A 15,800-nucleotide genomic window follows, 5' to 3' on the forward strand; every position below is an offset into this window, starting at 1 on the left:
AATTTAAACTTGGTCTTTCTAACCAAATGGTGCCTTTCTTGATTGAAACTAGGCGACTGCAATTCATTTGGGAGACATAAACAATGTTTAACTTTCATTTTTGCAAGACCAGGATTCAAATCTTGTTTCACATGTAATAAAACAAACTGAACCTTAAAAAAACTACAAGGAAAAGCCTCAGAATTTCAATATTTTGAGTTGAAGAAACGTTAATGAGTTTCACATGGGGAAATTCTGGTTTTTATTCCTTCAAAAAAGACAGAACGGACCTTAGAACTTAATTGACAAACATTATTTGTCACACTCTTACTTGCCTCATTCTTAATTCCAACTACTCGCTTATTTGGTTCGAAATTTTTCATTGTTGCTTACAACTATGTTCAAACCACAGTCAACATTAGGTTTGTTTTTGCTCACAAAATGCAAATAAAACAAACTGGTTTCTAGTTTTTTTTATAATTAGTAGTGCCTTTATTTAATACAAACCATTACTAAAATTAAAAATTTAAATTAATTACTCAGTGTTTTACATATATATAACGTGTATATTCGACAGAAAAGCAGTAAGGGCAACTCTGATACTCATTCCCCTTCTGGGCCTTCATTATCTTTTGACACCATTCAGACCAGTACCAACATCACCAGGAGAAGCCGTCTATGAAACCCTTTCATGTCTTGTTACATCCACGCAGGTAAATGACTGTTTTATACTGAATCTATAAATCACACAGCTTGCTCTAGATAATATATATAATTTATAATAATGAATTAGTAGAATTTCTTACTTAATCTCTTTACTATATTCTTATAGGCAAACAGAAGTGAACTATATTTTATTATGTGTGTCATTGTGTTTCCAAAAAGTACGGCGACCAAGAAATTCGGGTATATGTTTGTATTTACTAAAATAAAGAGCCAAAAGGCTTCAGTTAGGCGATGTAAAATTATACGAGTAAAGTGGATTAGATCCAATTAGATTTCAAAACCGAATGTAGAAACTATGAAAGTTTGGTAAAAATAAGTTGACCGGAGAGCTTACGGGAATACACTCACCGGCATTCACGAGTTGCCTTAGTGTGGACCACTTAGAAAACATAGGCGCTGTACAAGTGTCTATATATTCGCTTTCTATTAGTCCATTTTGATAAAGTTTCACTGGCCTGACAGCTGTTTCGAACTGGTTGGTTCTCCTCAGAGACCAAGTACTGTTTAAGTAAAGGGCATTTCTAAAACTTAGGCGATCCCCAGACCACTCCCAACGAGTGACCGAAGGATCGTACAACTCAGAGGTGGTTCCGCTCAGTGACAAGCTCACCCTACTACTGAGCAGAACCGCTCGTATTCCAGGGGGGAAGCATCCACAGACACGGCCCCGATAGAGGCCCGCGGGAAAACAATTACCCCCGGAGACTCAAATTACTCTCTCAAGGCAAAACTCCCCGAAATCTAAAGTCCCCCTTCTCAGCGGGAGCCAGACCCGGAAAAAACCTTAAGAGAGCAAAAACTCTTGTTCTAAGGAACTTGAAATGTCGGAAAGGTGTATTTTTCATAAGCGAACGGTCGGTGCGTAAAAGTATTTACTAAAATAAAGAGCCAGAAGACTTCAGTTTGGCGATGCAAAATTATATAAATAAAGAGGATATTAGATCCAGCATTATTTTTACGAAACTTTACGGCTTTGAAATAATGTTGGATCTGATATCCACTTTACTTATATAATATGTTCGTATTATATGTATTTTTATATGTATAAAAAAAATTAATTGACATACACTTGGGAAACCAAGGTAAACTGCCCCTTACCTTACGTACATTATTTATTTTATTATCGATTTTATTATTTTATGTACGTGCTGGCTGTTTAGCATATTCAAGCAAAAAATTTATTCCCATCAAAGTACGAAAAATTAAAGTGAATGGAACTGAAAAACTATAGGCTTTTTTATCAATGAAAATTAATCTGTTTTAATGATATTGTGAGTGGTTTCATGATACATGATTCTGTGTTTGCAAGCGGATATTCAGCTGTTTGCAGATGATGCAAAGTTAGGTAAAACTATTAAGAATGATGTTGATGTACTGGTGCCTCAGAGAGAGGCGAACAGAATGGCTATGAGGGAGCCAAGTTGGGATATCAATTCAACACCAATAAACGTAAGGTTGCACTTTGTAACTTAGAAAAGCTGTGTATCATATTGGAAGAATTGTATTACAGAAAGTGGAAGTAGCGAGAGATCTTTTGATGCTAGTGAATAGAGAACTGAAGTTCAAAGGACAAACTGCAAAAGTGATGGAAAAAAACTGCCACTACAGTAAGAATACTGTAGTGGCAATTAGAGATAAGGATGTGGTCATTCCAGTGTACGAAGCTTTGATTAAACCACACCTGGACTATTGCGACTGATCTGGTATCTTGCGATTCTAGGTGATAAGCCAGCTCTGGAAAAAATCCTGAGTAAATAGGCGGAGGAGGAGGATATGTTTGAGACATAAATTAAGAGGAACTTACCAGATATATATCCAGGATTTTTCAAAGAGCTGAGAGGGCATGACTTTTTTTTTTCCATGGAGCATGATTGTTGAGTGTAATATTTTTCCGAATGAGGTGGTGAGTGCTCAAGCATTGAATCAACTTAAGATGGGGTACGATAGACATTATCTCTGTTAGAATGCATCTTACTATTACCTCCTACGGTGTCTTGAGTTCAAAAGGTGTATATGTGTGTGTGTGTGTGTGTGTGTGTGTGTATATATATATATATATATAATAATAATAATAATAAAAGAAAATAGTGCTGTATTTTATCGAAATTTTTTCACTGGCAAGTGGTTCTTAACATTTTTTTCTTGAATACTTATACGTTGTATTAATTCCTTCCTATCCGGCAGATATTTAGCTGTGATGAATTTGAAGGGGGACTTAAATCTGACAGACTGATTGCAAATAAGTACAAATGCTTGGATGGACAAAAACTATCTGAATCCTAAGGAAAAAAAAACATCCATATATTTCCCCTCTTCCACAGCTGAGATCGTACATTCCAGTCGGAAATGTGTGGGGGTTTGTTTTCAGATTGAGGCTGTATCTATCCTTACAAGAAAACAATAAATAGCGAGAATGATCCCTCCAGAAAATTCTCTTTCGTTTTTGAAGCTCACCTGTTGTAGTAGAACATCTCTAAGAAAATAAGATAACAAATCCTCTAAAGGCTTTTGTTTTTATTTGGCAAAGAGAATAGGAGGGCTATCCGTAACTAACTTTTGAAATTTACTGAACAACCGGTCTCCCCACTCCAGCAGCTGGGCTCATTCCTATCGATGATTTTCAAAAAGAGAAACACCGCAGTGAAGTGCAGCATTGTCATGATGGTCAACTGTGACACGTACTGCTCTCTGAAACAATGCAAGTTCTAAGATTGAGTTCCAGAGCTAACAACCCTACTTACCTGCGCCAGTGATCTACTAACTCGCGAACCAAGTGAAAAAAACAACCAAAAAAAAAACTTTTTTTTGTTTGTTTTTTTTCCGACTGCAATCAACACTACAGTATCAGAAACACTGCCACATTCTACAAAGTACAGTAAAAAAAAATACCAATCACATTAATGTTTGTTATCTGGGGGTAGCATGCACTAGTCTATACAATCCTTATTGGTTCCTTTTCCCCTGTCGCAATCGTGAACGTGATTTCCTCTGGCATTATAATACGATTGCTATTTCTCTTGTAAAAAGAAACAATCCATTACTTTGCCTGTCACAACGTTATCATCAGATTTTCACCTCTGGCGTACTTAAGTTCTCTACAGTATTCTATGGGAGTCTCCATAAAAACATCGTTGATCCATTTAACACTCAATATCTCAATACAATGGAATTCAAGCGGTCTTGTCTTTCCTTTCACTCTCTCTCTCTCTCTTAGCACCTTGAATGCACATGGACACTCCTTTAATAGAGCATGTGTAAAAATGCGAGTGGCATTGTTATCGTTAAGTGTCCCAGTACTTATAGAAACACCCATTATCACTGAATACGGTATAGAAACTGTAAGTGCATTTAACAGTACTGTTTTATTTCTTTCTTAGGGTTTCTGCGTGGCTCTGCTGTTTTGTTTCTTCAACGGAGAAGTAAGTTTACCTTTTGCTTGTTCTTATTTTTTAATTCATGATTAAATGAACTTTCCTGTTCTTTCTTTTTTGGGTAAAATATAAGCAAGTAGATATGCGTCTTATTTCCTGTCTCATACCACTTTCTCTGCTACCTTATAGCTCCTCTCTATAATTTGTTCAACACTTAGGAATTTCGGTACTGTCCAGAAAATTCTTCAGTAGCGAGTAAATAGAGGTTGCTAAAATTGTCATTTCCGAATAGAAATATTCAAAAAAAGGAACTGACATGAACAAACTTCCCTAATTCTATTTTAAATATACTTTTAATGTATACTTTCTAAGAGTTATTGTTAAAATCAGACACTAAATGTGTATAGTAGATATACAGGGTGTTCGGGATAAATTTGACATATTTATAATTAATTATATTTTTCCGTAAGTTACATGTATTAACACACACTTCTCTTCATTTAAAAGTTTGGACCCTTCTTCATTCATATACAAGATGTCAGAAAGGATGGATAGCTGGAACCCACCTGAATCATGGAAGAGAATAACTTGTATCATGATGATTCGTGCCCGCCATCAAAATAAGGATATTACGACTGCTGCCCAATGCTCCCTGAATACAGTAAAAACAATCAGGCATGAACTAGAGACTTGCAATGGTGACTACGAGGATGTAGCAAGAAGAAAGATCCCTAGCAGACGATCTCATTGCGTTCGTACAGCAGAATTCCTCGCAAATCTGCAGGAACAGGTGTTGAAGAACCCTGGCATTGGAATTCGGGCTTTGTTCGTGGAGTTGCTAACTGTAGTCAAGCCCTGGATAACAAGGGTAGCCAATGGTAGGCCGTATGTATGGCAGCAGGATTCGGCCCCTTGCCACACCTCTGGGAAAAGTCAAAAATGGTTGTCTGAAAATTTCTACGACTTCACCAGTCCAAATGTTTGGCCTCCAAACTCCCCAGACCTTAACCCCATGGATTATTTTGTATGGGGCGCAGTTGAAAAAGACACCAATCGCACTTCCAGTAATACAAAAGCCCAGTTAATGGATAAAATTAAAACAGTTTTTGCGGCCCTTCCCAGGGAGACTGTAGCATCAGCTTGTTCGAGGTTCCGAAGCAGAATTGAAGCTGTGATCGATGCTAATGGTGGTTATTTTGAGTAAATCTTGTTGATAGTATTGTAATTAACTCTGCCTGTAATGTTTTTTTGTCAATTCATTAAATTTAATAGATACAAAGAAGATTTTCTTTTTCCTTACGAAACTGTCAAATTTATCCCGAACACCCTGTATGTATAATACCATCGTATACTTTTTACGAGTTAATGATAAAAAAAACAGGCACTTTGTGTATGCGGTAGATATATGTATAATACCATCGTATACTTTCTACAGGTTATTGATTAAAAAAATAGGCACTTAGTGTATATGGTTGATATATGTATAATACCATCGTATAATTTCTACGAGTTATTGTTAAAATCAGACACTAAATGTGTGTAGTAGATATATGTATAATACTGTCGTATACTTTCTACGAGTTATTGATAAAAAACAGGCACTTAGTGTATATGGTTGATATATGTATAATACCATCGTATACTTTCTACAAGCTACTGTTAAAATTTAACACCAAGTGTGTATAGTCGATACATAATATTTCCTTCTATTTTTAGCTGAAACGTTTTGACAGTCTGTTCATGATAAATTTTGTTTAGATCTTTCATGCACCACCTTTTTTATACAATAGGTAGCAGCAGCAGTCAAAAGGAAATGGAATTTAACTCGCTTGACTCGAGATCCTGGGAAACGAACGTCATATGCGGCCACTTCCGTGTCTGTAAGTTAGACGCTTATAGTTTATAATCTTTCATTGAAGAGTGCTAGGAAAGCAAATCTATAATGTGGTAAAGGATAGTAAAATACTGTAGATCATATGTGAAGTACAGGCATCTCTAGATACACTTAGTCAGCTGTAAACCAACTCCAAATGAGATCGGCTGACTCACCTAAACGATGAAATCTGAATGAATGAGGAGAGACCAAGAGAGAGACAATATGAAATGCAAAGAACTGACCTCGACTCTTGACTGTTTAGTGGTCCTCGCCTTCTCTTGATGTGCCCAATTATGGGTGTCCATCAATTCTCAAAAACAGATTGAACTGGCAATTTCCAAATTAAGTGGCCTAAAAGAATCTATATTGACAAACTACATGCAGTGGAATTATAAGAAGGATAATCACATATCATATTTCCTGCGATGGTCGCCTTGTTACACTAGGGGCCTACTGTTTATAATAGTAAACGACGACCGAAGAGTCTCAACTGGAATTATGATTGATACCACAAAATAAGGATCAAAAGTATATCTAGCAGAGGAATTAGAGCAATCCCACATCAGCCTGATGTTTAGGAGAATAAAGATTGAGGTAAGCGAGTTCCATCTAAATAATGGAGAACTGGACAATGGACGCATTAAAAAAGTAGGGATAAATAGGAGTTATTCTAGTCATTACAGAAGAGAAGAGCATATTTTTTCGAGACCTAAGCAGCAAGTACAGAGTCGGTCCCAAGATATGTTTCGGGTAAAAAAAGGGCAGGCTAATAATAACTGAGAATTCCTGCTTCAGGAGCTAGACATTAAGTGCACCTATTCTACCACTTCCTTTTGTTCTCGGGTTGCAACGCCATGTCCAAAGTAAAAATGGTATAAATTCAAGTGTAGACTCAAAGTAAATGAAAATTTAATGCACTTATTCAAAACGCTCTCAGTTCCTTTAGTCCTCAGCACAGCCTCAACTTCTTGAGAAACTGACTCCACAAAGAGCCGAAAGCATCCCATCGTCGTGATGGTCCTTGTAGATTCGATAACGCCTTGCAGTTATCTCAGATATCCGTAGAGTGCACTGTTCAATAAAATAAGTGCGTCAGCTTCGGAACTTCCGGTATTATCTACGCATTGAAATCTGATAATTCGGTTATCCGGTTGGATGACTGAGAGATAACTCCAAACATTGACAAACTTGATACTCACAGTTCAGAGGGATAAATTGTTATTTATTTCGTATGGGGTTCCCCTCTTCCTCCCCTTCCCTTAGGATGAATTGAGCCCTCCTAATGAGGATTAAGTATGTATTTTATGACTGTAGATACGTGTGTGTTCACAGGACGGTTTGCCTGTTCTGAGGGAAGAAAAACCGGAGTTTCCAGCAGAAAAAACCCTACCCCTGCACGAGACCGGTTAACTCACCTTTAGCCGAAAGAGACCAGATAAAAAGTTCCTCACGTCGTGGACGGGAATCCAACCCAGATCTTTCAGAGAGCTTCGTCTATGCTAACTGATCTACAGAGGCTCTAGATAAATTTTGAGCATTGTAGATTGCACCTGATCGGCAACAAGATTCACGTAAGCTGTACTTTGTCAGACTAATTGTTCTTAAAATTTATTTATTAAAATGGATATAATACATTAATATTATTCCTGTCTATCTTGTGATTTACGTAGCACAAGTATGTTTTCGATTTTGCACTTTCAACAGAATCATAATACGAAATCTATTTCCATTTCTTACAGTATTTAGCTAGAAGTCCTTCCGAGTTAGACACGACAAGGATATCCAGCGATGGTCAGATTTTTTCTCAAGTATAAGACGAAGCTGAAGAAACAAATGTTTGAGTACAAGTAAAGAGGGTTTGTGAACACCGTTAATTCGAACACTCACAGCAAAGAACTAGTTTTGATGTCCTTTCAGCTGCTTCTAGTCAAACACGTATTTGAGATTTTTTTTAATGTATGCACAAATGTGAAATGCATCCTGATATGTAGAGCGCGTTGTTTCCAACGTTTTTTTTTTCCAGGAAACCACACCGCTTGTCACAAGAAAAAAAAATGTTCCTCTCGAAATGGTATAATAAATGTCTGTGTAATATACGTGTGTGCACAATGAGTTTAATAAAAGAGTAAAATAGAATAATTTATCTTTTGAAAAGCTCACTTAAGAGTGTTTTTTTTTTTTTACGGTAAGTTAACTAAATGTGTACGCAATAATTAATATAACAATGGAATGTACAAGTCTGAGGGAATCCCAACTCCAAGCTCTAATCCATTTCTCCCTGCACATCCAGGTAATGATTATTGTTACGCGATACAATTACAATATTTCAAGTTTTGCCATAATGGCTGCCTCGGTAACCGTTATAGCTAGCTGTCCGTGCCTGACGCCTCGTGATTTAGAACCAGACTGATATTACGTGCCAAAAACTTTTTCATTGTCATAATGTATTTATTGCACCTCACGAACAGAATGTTGGAAGCGTACAGCATATTTCGGGCTGTCGTCGTTGGGCTAAGAGTTACATATTCCATCAGTTTTTATTACTGTTGTTGTTATAGTTACGTGACACCTTCAAGGATTCATCGCAGGAGTGCACTCCACTCTACGAAACCCACTATCTACATTACTTAAACCTCCAACTACAAACGACATTATAACCCACCAACTATACGCAGCGCCATCTACCGACCCTAATAGTAATAGTTGTGTGTAAATATTACTGTAAATAGTATTGCTGAATATCAGTAGCATCAGGGATGCTACTGGTATTCAGCAATTACAAAATGATAGGCTAAAAATTTAAGCAAACGAAAATGGCTGTCAGTTTAATGTTAGTAAGTGTAAAGTTATGCACTTTGGCGTGATTAGAGTTCCAGCGGCATATTATATTAGCGGGGTTATGCTACAAGAAACTGAAGAGGCAAGGGATCTTGGTGTATTGGTGCATACGAATTTAAAGTTCAGAGGTCACATAGCAAAAGTTGCAAATACAACTCAGAGGATAATTGCTATGTTGACGCGAACCTTGACATGTAAGGATGAGAAAGTAATTTTGCCTCTTTATAAGGCTTTGATAAGACCACACTTGGATTACTATACGCAGATTTAGTCTCCCGGGTTTCCAGGGGATAAAGAAGCTGTGGAAAGGATGCAAAGAAGTTACAAAGATTATATCCGGATTATGGGATTTAGATTATGAGGACAGATTGCGAGTATGTGGATTACAGACTCTGGTTATAACAGGAGAAAGAGGGGTGATATCATAGAGGTCTATAAACTTTTGCATGAGTGTTACAGGATGTCGTCTGATGAAAATTTTTTGTTACATGGAAGGCGGGAGGAGAACACGGGGGGGGGGGGGGGGAACCATGGAAGTTGAGTTCCGCAGTCAAGAAAGGGGTAAGAGCTAGGTTTTTCTCCCAGAGCAGTGAGTGAGTGGAATAATTTTCCTTTAGGGGTAGTGAGCGCATCGTGTGAATGAATTTAAGGGAAGGTATGATAGTTGGTTTCGGTGATTTATAGCCTCCTTAGATGATTCCTTGAGGTTTCAGATAATAAATTTATGGCGTATTTTAAAATGTTAAAAATAAAAGCACAAATCGTAAAGCTTATATAATTTACGCGGCAAAAACAATGGCTGAAGGGGTTAAGGTTGAGCAATGGACAACTAATACTACGTAAGTGAAACACAGTAAAACTGAAAACACAAAATTTGATAAGATCAGTGGAGGCAAATATAATGTGCTTTACTTACCAGTAAATGCATGGGTAGCAAACAAAAGGTACTGCAGACACATTGTTAAAACTTCACAGAGGAAATAAAGTGACTTTGTATTTGCACATAAAAACTAACAAACAAAGAAAAAATACTCTGGATCCAATTGTTGTTGTGATAATGAATATCATCACTGATTGATGGTTGAATTAATCTGCAACTTAGTCAAATAGACAGTTACAGCTTGTTAAAAAAATAGGCTTGTCAAGTCAGCGGGGTTTTCTTCTTTTTTAAGAACGACAAAAAAATGATTTTCTTTGATGGTTTTATGACACCGGCAGGCGTACAAATGTTCATAAGCATGCAAAGAAATAATATTTGATTCGATACTTGATCTTGGAAAAAATATTAAATATTTAAAGAAAAAAAAAATAGATATCATAAAAACAAAACACTGGTACTATTTATGAGCCTAATTGTGCAATTTTACCAAATATTTCTCAATGCAAATATTTTTGCGAACTACATACATGGGTCAATTTCCGTGAATTCTTTACGACAGAAATGGGGGGGGGGGGGCGGGTTGATAGACTCACCACATCTCGTTGTCGTTTTAACTTCATTCGATGGAAACTGATGTTCTCTCAAATATTTCTGAAATTTCGAGAAAAATACCGGAGTCAATGGAGCCAAGTTTGGATTCGGTAGCATGAGAGATCTGACTACATGAACTCTGGTCTTCTGCGGAACTGCACATTGCTGGGTCTTGGAAAAAAAGTCGCTCTCAGGATAAACTCTTCGAATGCATGCTTTCGATTTTTGAAGTGTTCAAATAAATTGCTCATTATAAACAGCAATACCAACAAACATGAATTTCGAAAGTATGATTCATTCACGTTCACCAAAACATTTCTTCTAACCATTCGAACAGGAACTGTTTTCGTCCCATGTTCCCATAAACTGCAATCGTTCTCCGATGAATGTGGACAGGGAAATTTTTCTGCAATCACTGTACTCTTTTTCTTCTCGCCATTCAACTTTTTTTTTTCCTGTAATTCAAAAAACTCATAGAAAAACTGCAGCTTAGCACTAAAGCTCACAAAGTAATGAAATAAATAAAATACTTTAATTCATCCTGCTATGAATATCTCGACATCGTTCATCTCGATTTCATTTTGATATATTTAGCAGTGGCGGCTCGTGGCTTGAAATCATGGGGGTGCTGCAACTTACGAAATATACATACACACTGTAAGCACAGTGTATACGTGTTGGATAAAATATAAAAATTATGGTAAAAATTAAACATAAAAAATATTGTTTATTATCGATAAAATTATGCAGTTGAGTATAGTTCAAAATTACTTGAAAATAAAATATATTATCATAACCCCAATAATGTTCTAAAATAAAAACTATAACAAATGTTATGTCTGTAATGTCCAAATATTTAAAGAGACGGAGTAAACACGATAAGCACTACGAACACTCTACTACTGGCTCAAACTGCATATAAACAACAGTGGAACTGCGCGACGGACAGTGCCGCATTACGCTAATAGATCGTATCTCAATATGACGTCATATGCTTGCACGCGTAGAAACATGCCACTGTGGTAAACAGTGCTACTAGCGTCCTTCGCCCTCCAAGTGCTACAAGATGGATTTTTATTATTTTTTATACAAAATAAGAGAATTGTATAGAATTGTTGATGATAAAATTAAATATTACAACTAAATATAAATAAATTAATTAATATATTTATATATCAAGAAAAATTGGGGGTGCTGCAGTTCCGCAGTGCCTATGCACGAGACGCCCCCGAATAGAAGAATGGCTGCGTAAGTACAATAATACGATGAAGCATCAGAAAAGATATAAAGAACGTCACTGACAATTATCCTGGACAAATGCCGCACAAAAGGAAAAAATGGAAGGGTGACACATATCTCAGAAATGAGGTTGGAGGGAAGTTCCAATCTGCAAAAGGGCAGCAGTCACTCTTAAAAAAAAAAAAAATAATAAAATAATAATAATAATAAAACCTCTCATCTTTATTTCATATTGGATTGTGAAATAGAAAAGGAACGGTTAAATAATCTAAAAATTAATTAGCATATCATAATATGAGCGTGGCTTTAAAATGTAATTTGGGAACTCCCCTCTCCTCCCCTTGTTTCGAAAATATTCTAGATATGAGGCGGGGAGAGGAATGGGAAAAAAGCGTGTATTATATTTAAAAATCCAAGCTATGAACAGGGCCGAGGCCTGCGGTTGTGAGCCACACAAGGGCGCTTGAAGATAGGGGCGCCATTTCACCACGGGGAATAATTTTAAAAAATATAAATTTTCTTATTCTTGAATTATATCGTTTGAAGTGAAACGTTATCAATATTACCACAGATTTTATTTCACAGAGTAAGCATCGACTCAACGAAAATTTTAGAAATATTCTCGATTGTTTATTATATTTTTAGTGGAAATTGTTAGTTTAAGACAGACCGTGAATTCATTCTTACGCTGTGCTTTGCCCAGTACCGTCGACAGGATGTAGCATAGAGGCAGCCTGCCTCATGGCGCTGCTTAATAAGGCGCTCGCTCAGCCTTATTACGGCAACAAGATATTTTACAAAAATACAGTGTTTAGTTAACAAATAAAAAGGCACCATTTCCCATTGACAGTTAAATATCTGCTTATTATATTTTATTAATAAAAAAATTACAGTGATACATACTAAAACTAAACATTTTCAAACCCACTTATTAGATACTTAAGGAAACAACCCATAAAGTATCATACGATGTGAATTTCATAAACTTTTATAGTCTATATATAAATATATATCTATTAAATTATATTATGCATGAATTCTCCTACTCAAACTGCGGGTTTCTATCTCCCCGAATTTCACATTTGAGCGATAATGCGCTCCCTGCAATAAAAAATACGCTATCCCCAACAGCCATTATACTGCAGAAACTAAAACCAATTAGTTTTATCATGTCACTGGATAAGGTTCACAGACATCATTTGCAGACTAATATATATTTCTCAAAATATATTTCTCAACAAATAGTGCAATTACAGACAACTGGGAATATAAACACTAACTAATGAATGACATCTTCCATCCAACAGAAAACTGCTATATACAGCAGGTGCAACATATGGTTTTGCTAGACACTACCCCCGTCATGAACGTGTTAAAACTAAGCAATATATAGTGAATGCATTTCAGATATTATGGAAATCGGTTTAAGAGAATTAGCATTTCAATTCAATTGTCAGCTTGTTTTGTTTGGGTAGCTTGATCTTTTGTTAATACCGCACCAATCATATGCACCTCTTAATAGTGGCTTTTTTCTCTATTATACTGGCCTACAATCGCGCACATCTTTCACTTCTCATTAGTAATTTGTCAAGGATTGTTCATTACGTGTCTCATGTCTTAAAATACTGGTAATTTTTGCTTGATATAATGGGAAAGAAGATGACTATTTGGGTAGATAATTGATTGCACACAAGGAAACCTCTTGAGGACAGAAGTGATGGAGAATAGAAGATTCTTCGTAAGTCATACCCATTTTTAGTTTTTTTTTCTAAAAACTTTAGTTTCCGAAAATCCCCATATATATCTCGCAGCACGATTTTTTAGCTTTAATTTTGGGAAAAAAGTGCAAGTTATAGTCGAGTAAATACGGTAATTTTTTTAGCTTTCAAATTGTTAAGTATGGATCATTGGTTAAAGACTGGATTTATAAAACGCGCAAAAGAGAGCAATATAGCAGATATAGAAATAAGCAATTTCACTCCTCTCATTGATGATAAATTATTTATATTACGTAAAAATGTATAGTATCTTTATTAATTTTGTTCTATTAAAAATAAATCATGTTTTTTTTGTTTAAATGTACATCTAAATTCAAATAAAACACAGTTACAATGAAATATATTTTTATCTATTTATTTATTTATTATTATTATTATTATTTTGATAAGGGTATTTTGAAAAGGTACTTGGTAATAATGAAAATTAAAGAAGGGTGCACGGATATCTGAAGTTTCAGAAACACTGATCTATCCAAAAATATTTAGTCTGAAACATAGATGTACATTACGATGTTCGTTTTTTTAAATTCCGCTTCGAATTTGAATAGACGAAATAGCGTCTATCCAAACACGCACTTACATTTTTTTCGGAGTTATTTCAATTTTGAATGTGAAACATATTGAGTGTATTGTGTATTCTGTGTTTAAGTGACTTTGGACAATTTGACTTTGAATTTAATTGTGTACTTATTTTTAGATTTTTGATAGACAAATAAAATTGTAAAGATAACAGTTTATAAATTATAAACATATTAATCAGCTGAGGGACCTTAGCTAAAAATCCCGTATATATGCGGGATAGACTATCGGCGCATCAGGCTGAGCGGCTCGAATTAAATTAATAAACATGGGTTATTTAGGAGCTATAAAACCCTTTAGATGAGCTTTATTTACACATACTGCAATTGGCCCTTTCTTGATAATTTTTGGTGTATTTTTGCATCATTTAATTTTGTGCATTACACTAACAGTGTTACTGTGCAGTTGCCTTTTGTTTCATAAAATATATTTATGGTTGTTTAGTAAATTTTTCGTGAATTTAGATTATTATTCACGTAAAGTAATTACATCTATTATATTTTTGCCAAGTTTGAAAATCAGTTAAATTGTTTAATTTTAGTTAATTATCTTATTTTGAAAACAAAAGATTTTTATGTTATGTTGGGTAGACGTCTAGAAAATAAATAATTTTCAATAAGAGATTTATTTATATATTTGTTCTTGTTCTGGTTGGAAGACATTGGGGTTGGGGTCCTTTTACTGATTTCTTTAATAAATAATTTTAATATTCTATAAATTTCTTAATTATTAAACAATTACCAGAATGTAAAAAATATTAAATAAATATCACTGAGAAATCAATCAGTGGCTAATATCTCTACATGTTAATTTTCAAAAAATACCTAAAATGTAAGCATATTTATTATTCAAAACATTTGAAAAATCAAATTCTGTAATTAAAAAAAAAATTGTCAGTATTGAGCCATTCACCTTAAAAATAATAGTCGGTTAAGGGGTTAAAAAATAAGTTGAAGGGAAAATTTCAGAAATGATTATTTATTTTGGTGAACAACTTTTAACGCTCTTCTTATTTTAAACTCTAACCAAGTGTGTTAATCCTTAGATGTCGGGAAAAAAAGCCAAAGAAGTTATCTGGTGCACAAAACAGGAAAAGACAATTGCAGCGAGTACAACTGGAACATAAACTGGCTGGATCGCTGAATAAATTTTTAACTTCAGGACCACATAAAAAACGAAGAACAGAAAGTTCTGACGAAGCAAGTACTCCGTGTACTCCAGAAAAAAAGAGGACACAAGGTAACTATGAAGAAACAAATGTTACATGAGAAAATGAAACTGGACTGTCTACAGAAGTTGCAGCAGAAGAAATATGGCAATCTGTTATAGAACGGTTAATCTACATAATACAATATTTATCAAGACAGTGTATAGCTTTTAGAGGTTCTTCACAAAAACTTTTTGAAAATGATAATGGCAATTTTTTAAAGTTAGTAGAAACTATCGCTAAATTTGATTCGATAATGGCAAACACTTGCATCGCATCCAAACATCACAAAAAAGGAACATTGCTCATTATTTAGGTGATAAAATACAAAATGAAATCATCCGTATAATTTCTGAAGTTATAAAACAAAAAATTTTAGATATGGTTAAAGAAGCGAAATATTATTCATTAATTCTTGACACTCCAGATATAAGCCACACAGAACAATTATCTATTGTTATTAGATTTGTTAATCAAAATAAAGATACAAATATAGCAGAAATTCATGAACATTTTTTGGGTTTTCAATCTGTAGAAGATAATACTGGGCAAGGACTATTTCAATTTATAAAAATTTATTGAATATTAACATTTAGGATTTACGCGGCCAAACTTATGATAACAGTTCAAATATGCGAGGCAAACATAATGGACTGCAGAAAAAAATCCTTGAAATAAATTCAAGGGCTTTTTTTATTCCGTGTGCTGCTCATTCATTAAATTTGGCAGTTAATGA

The 15,800-nt window shown here is 35.0% G+C and overlaps 1 protein-coding gene across 1 annotated transcript in view; it reads left to right on the forward strand.

Moving 5' to 3' along the window:
* Window positions 1–8,059, forward strand: part of LOC150094521 (calcitonin gene-related peptide type 1 receptor-like) — a 54,386-nt gene extending 46,327 nt beyond the window's left edge. The window contains exons 13-16 of the mRNA XM_090412086.1: window positions 557–692; window positions 4,083–4,124; window positions 5,867–5,956; window positions 7,692–8,059. Coding sequence (XP_090268212.1) covers window positions 557–692; window positions 4,083–4,124; window positions 5,867–5,956; window positions 7,692–7,766 — 343 coding nt within the window. The 3' untranslated portion in view covers window positions 7,767–8,059. The remainder of the gene's footprint in view (window positions 1–556; window positions 693–4,082; window positions 4,125–5,866; window positions 5,957–7,691) is intronic.
* The last annotated feature ends 7,741 nt before the right edge of the window (window positions 8,060–15,800 follow it).

The sequence above is a fragment of the Typopeltis vanoorti genome, chromosome 22 (assembly GCF_054136105.1).
Source record: "Typopeltis vanoorti isolate ZY-2024b chromosome 22, IOZ_Tvanoo_1.0, whole genome shotgun sequence".
In the NCBI taxonomy this organism is placed as follows: domain Eukaryota; kingdom Metazoa; phylum Arthropoda; class Arachnida; order Uropygi; family Thelyphonidae; genus Typopeltis; species Typopeltis vanoorti.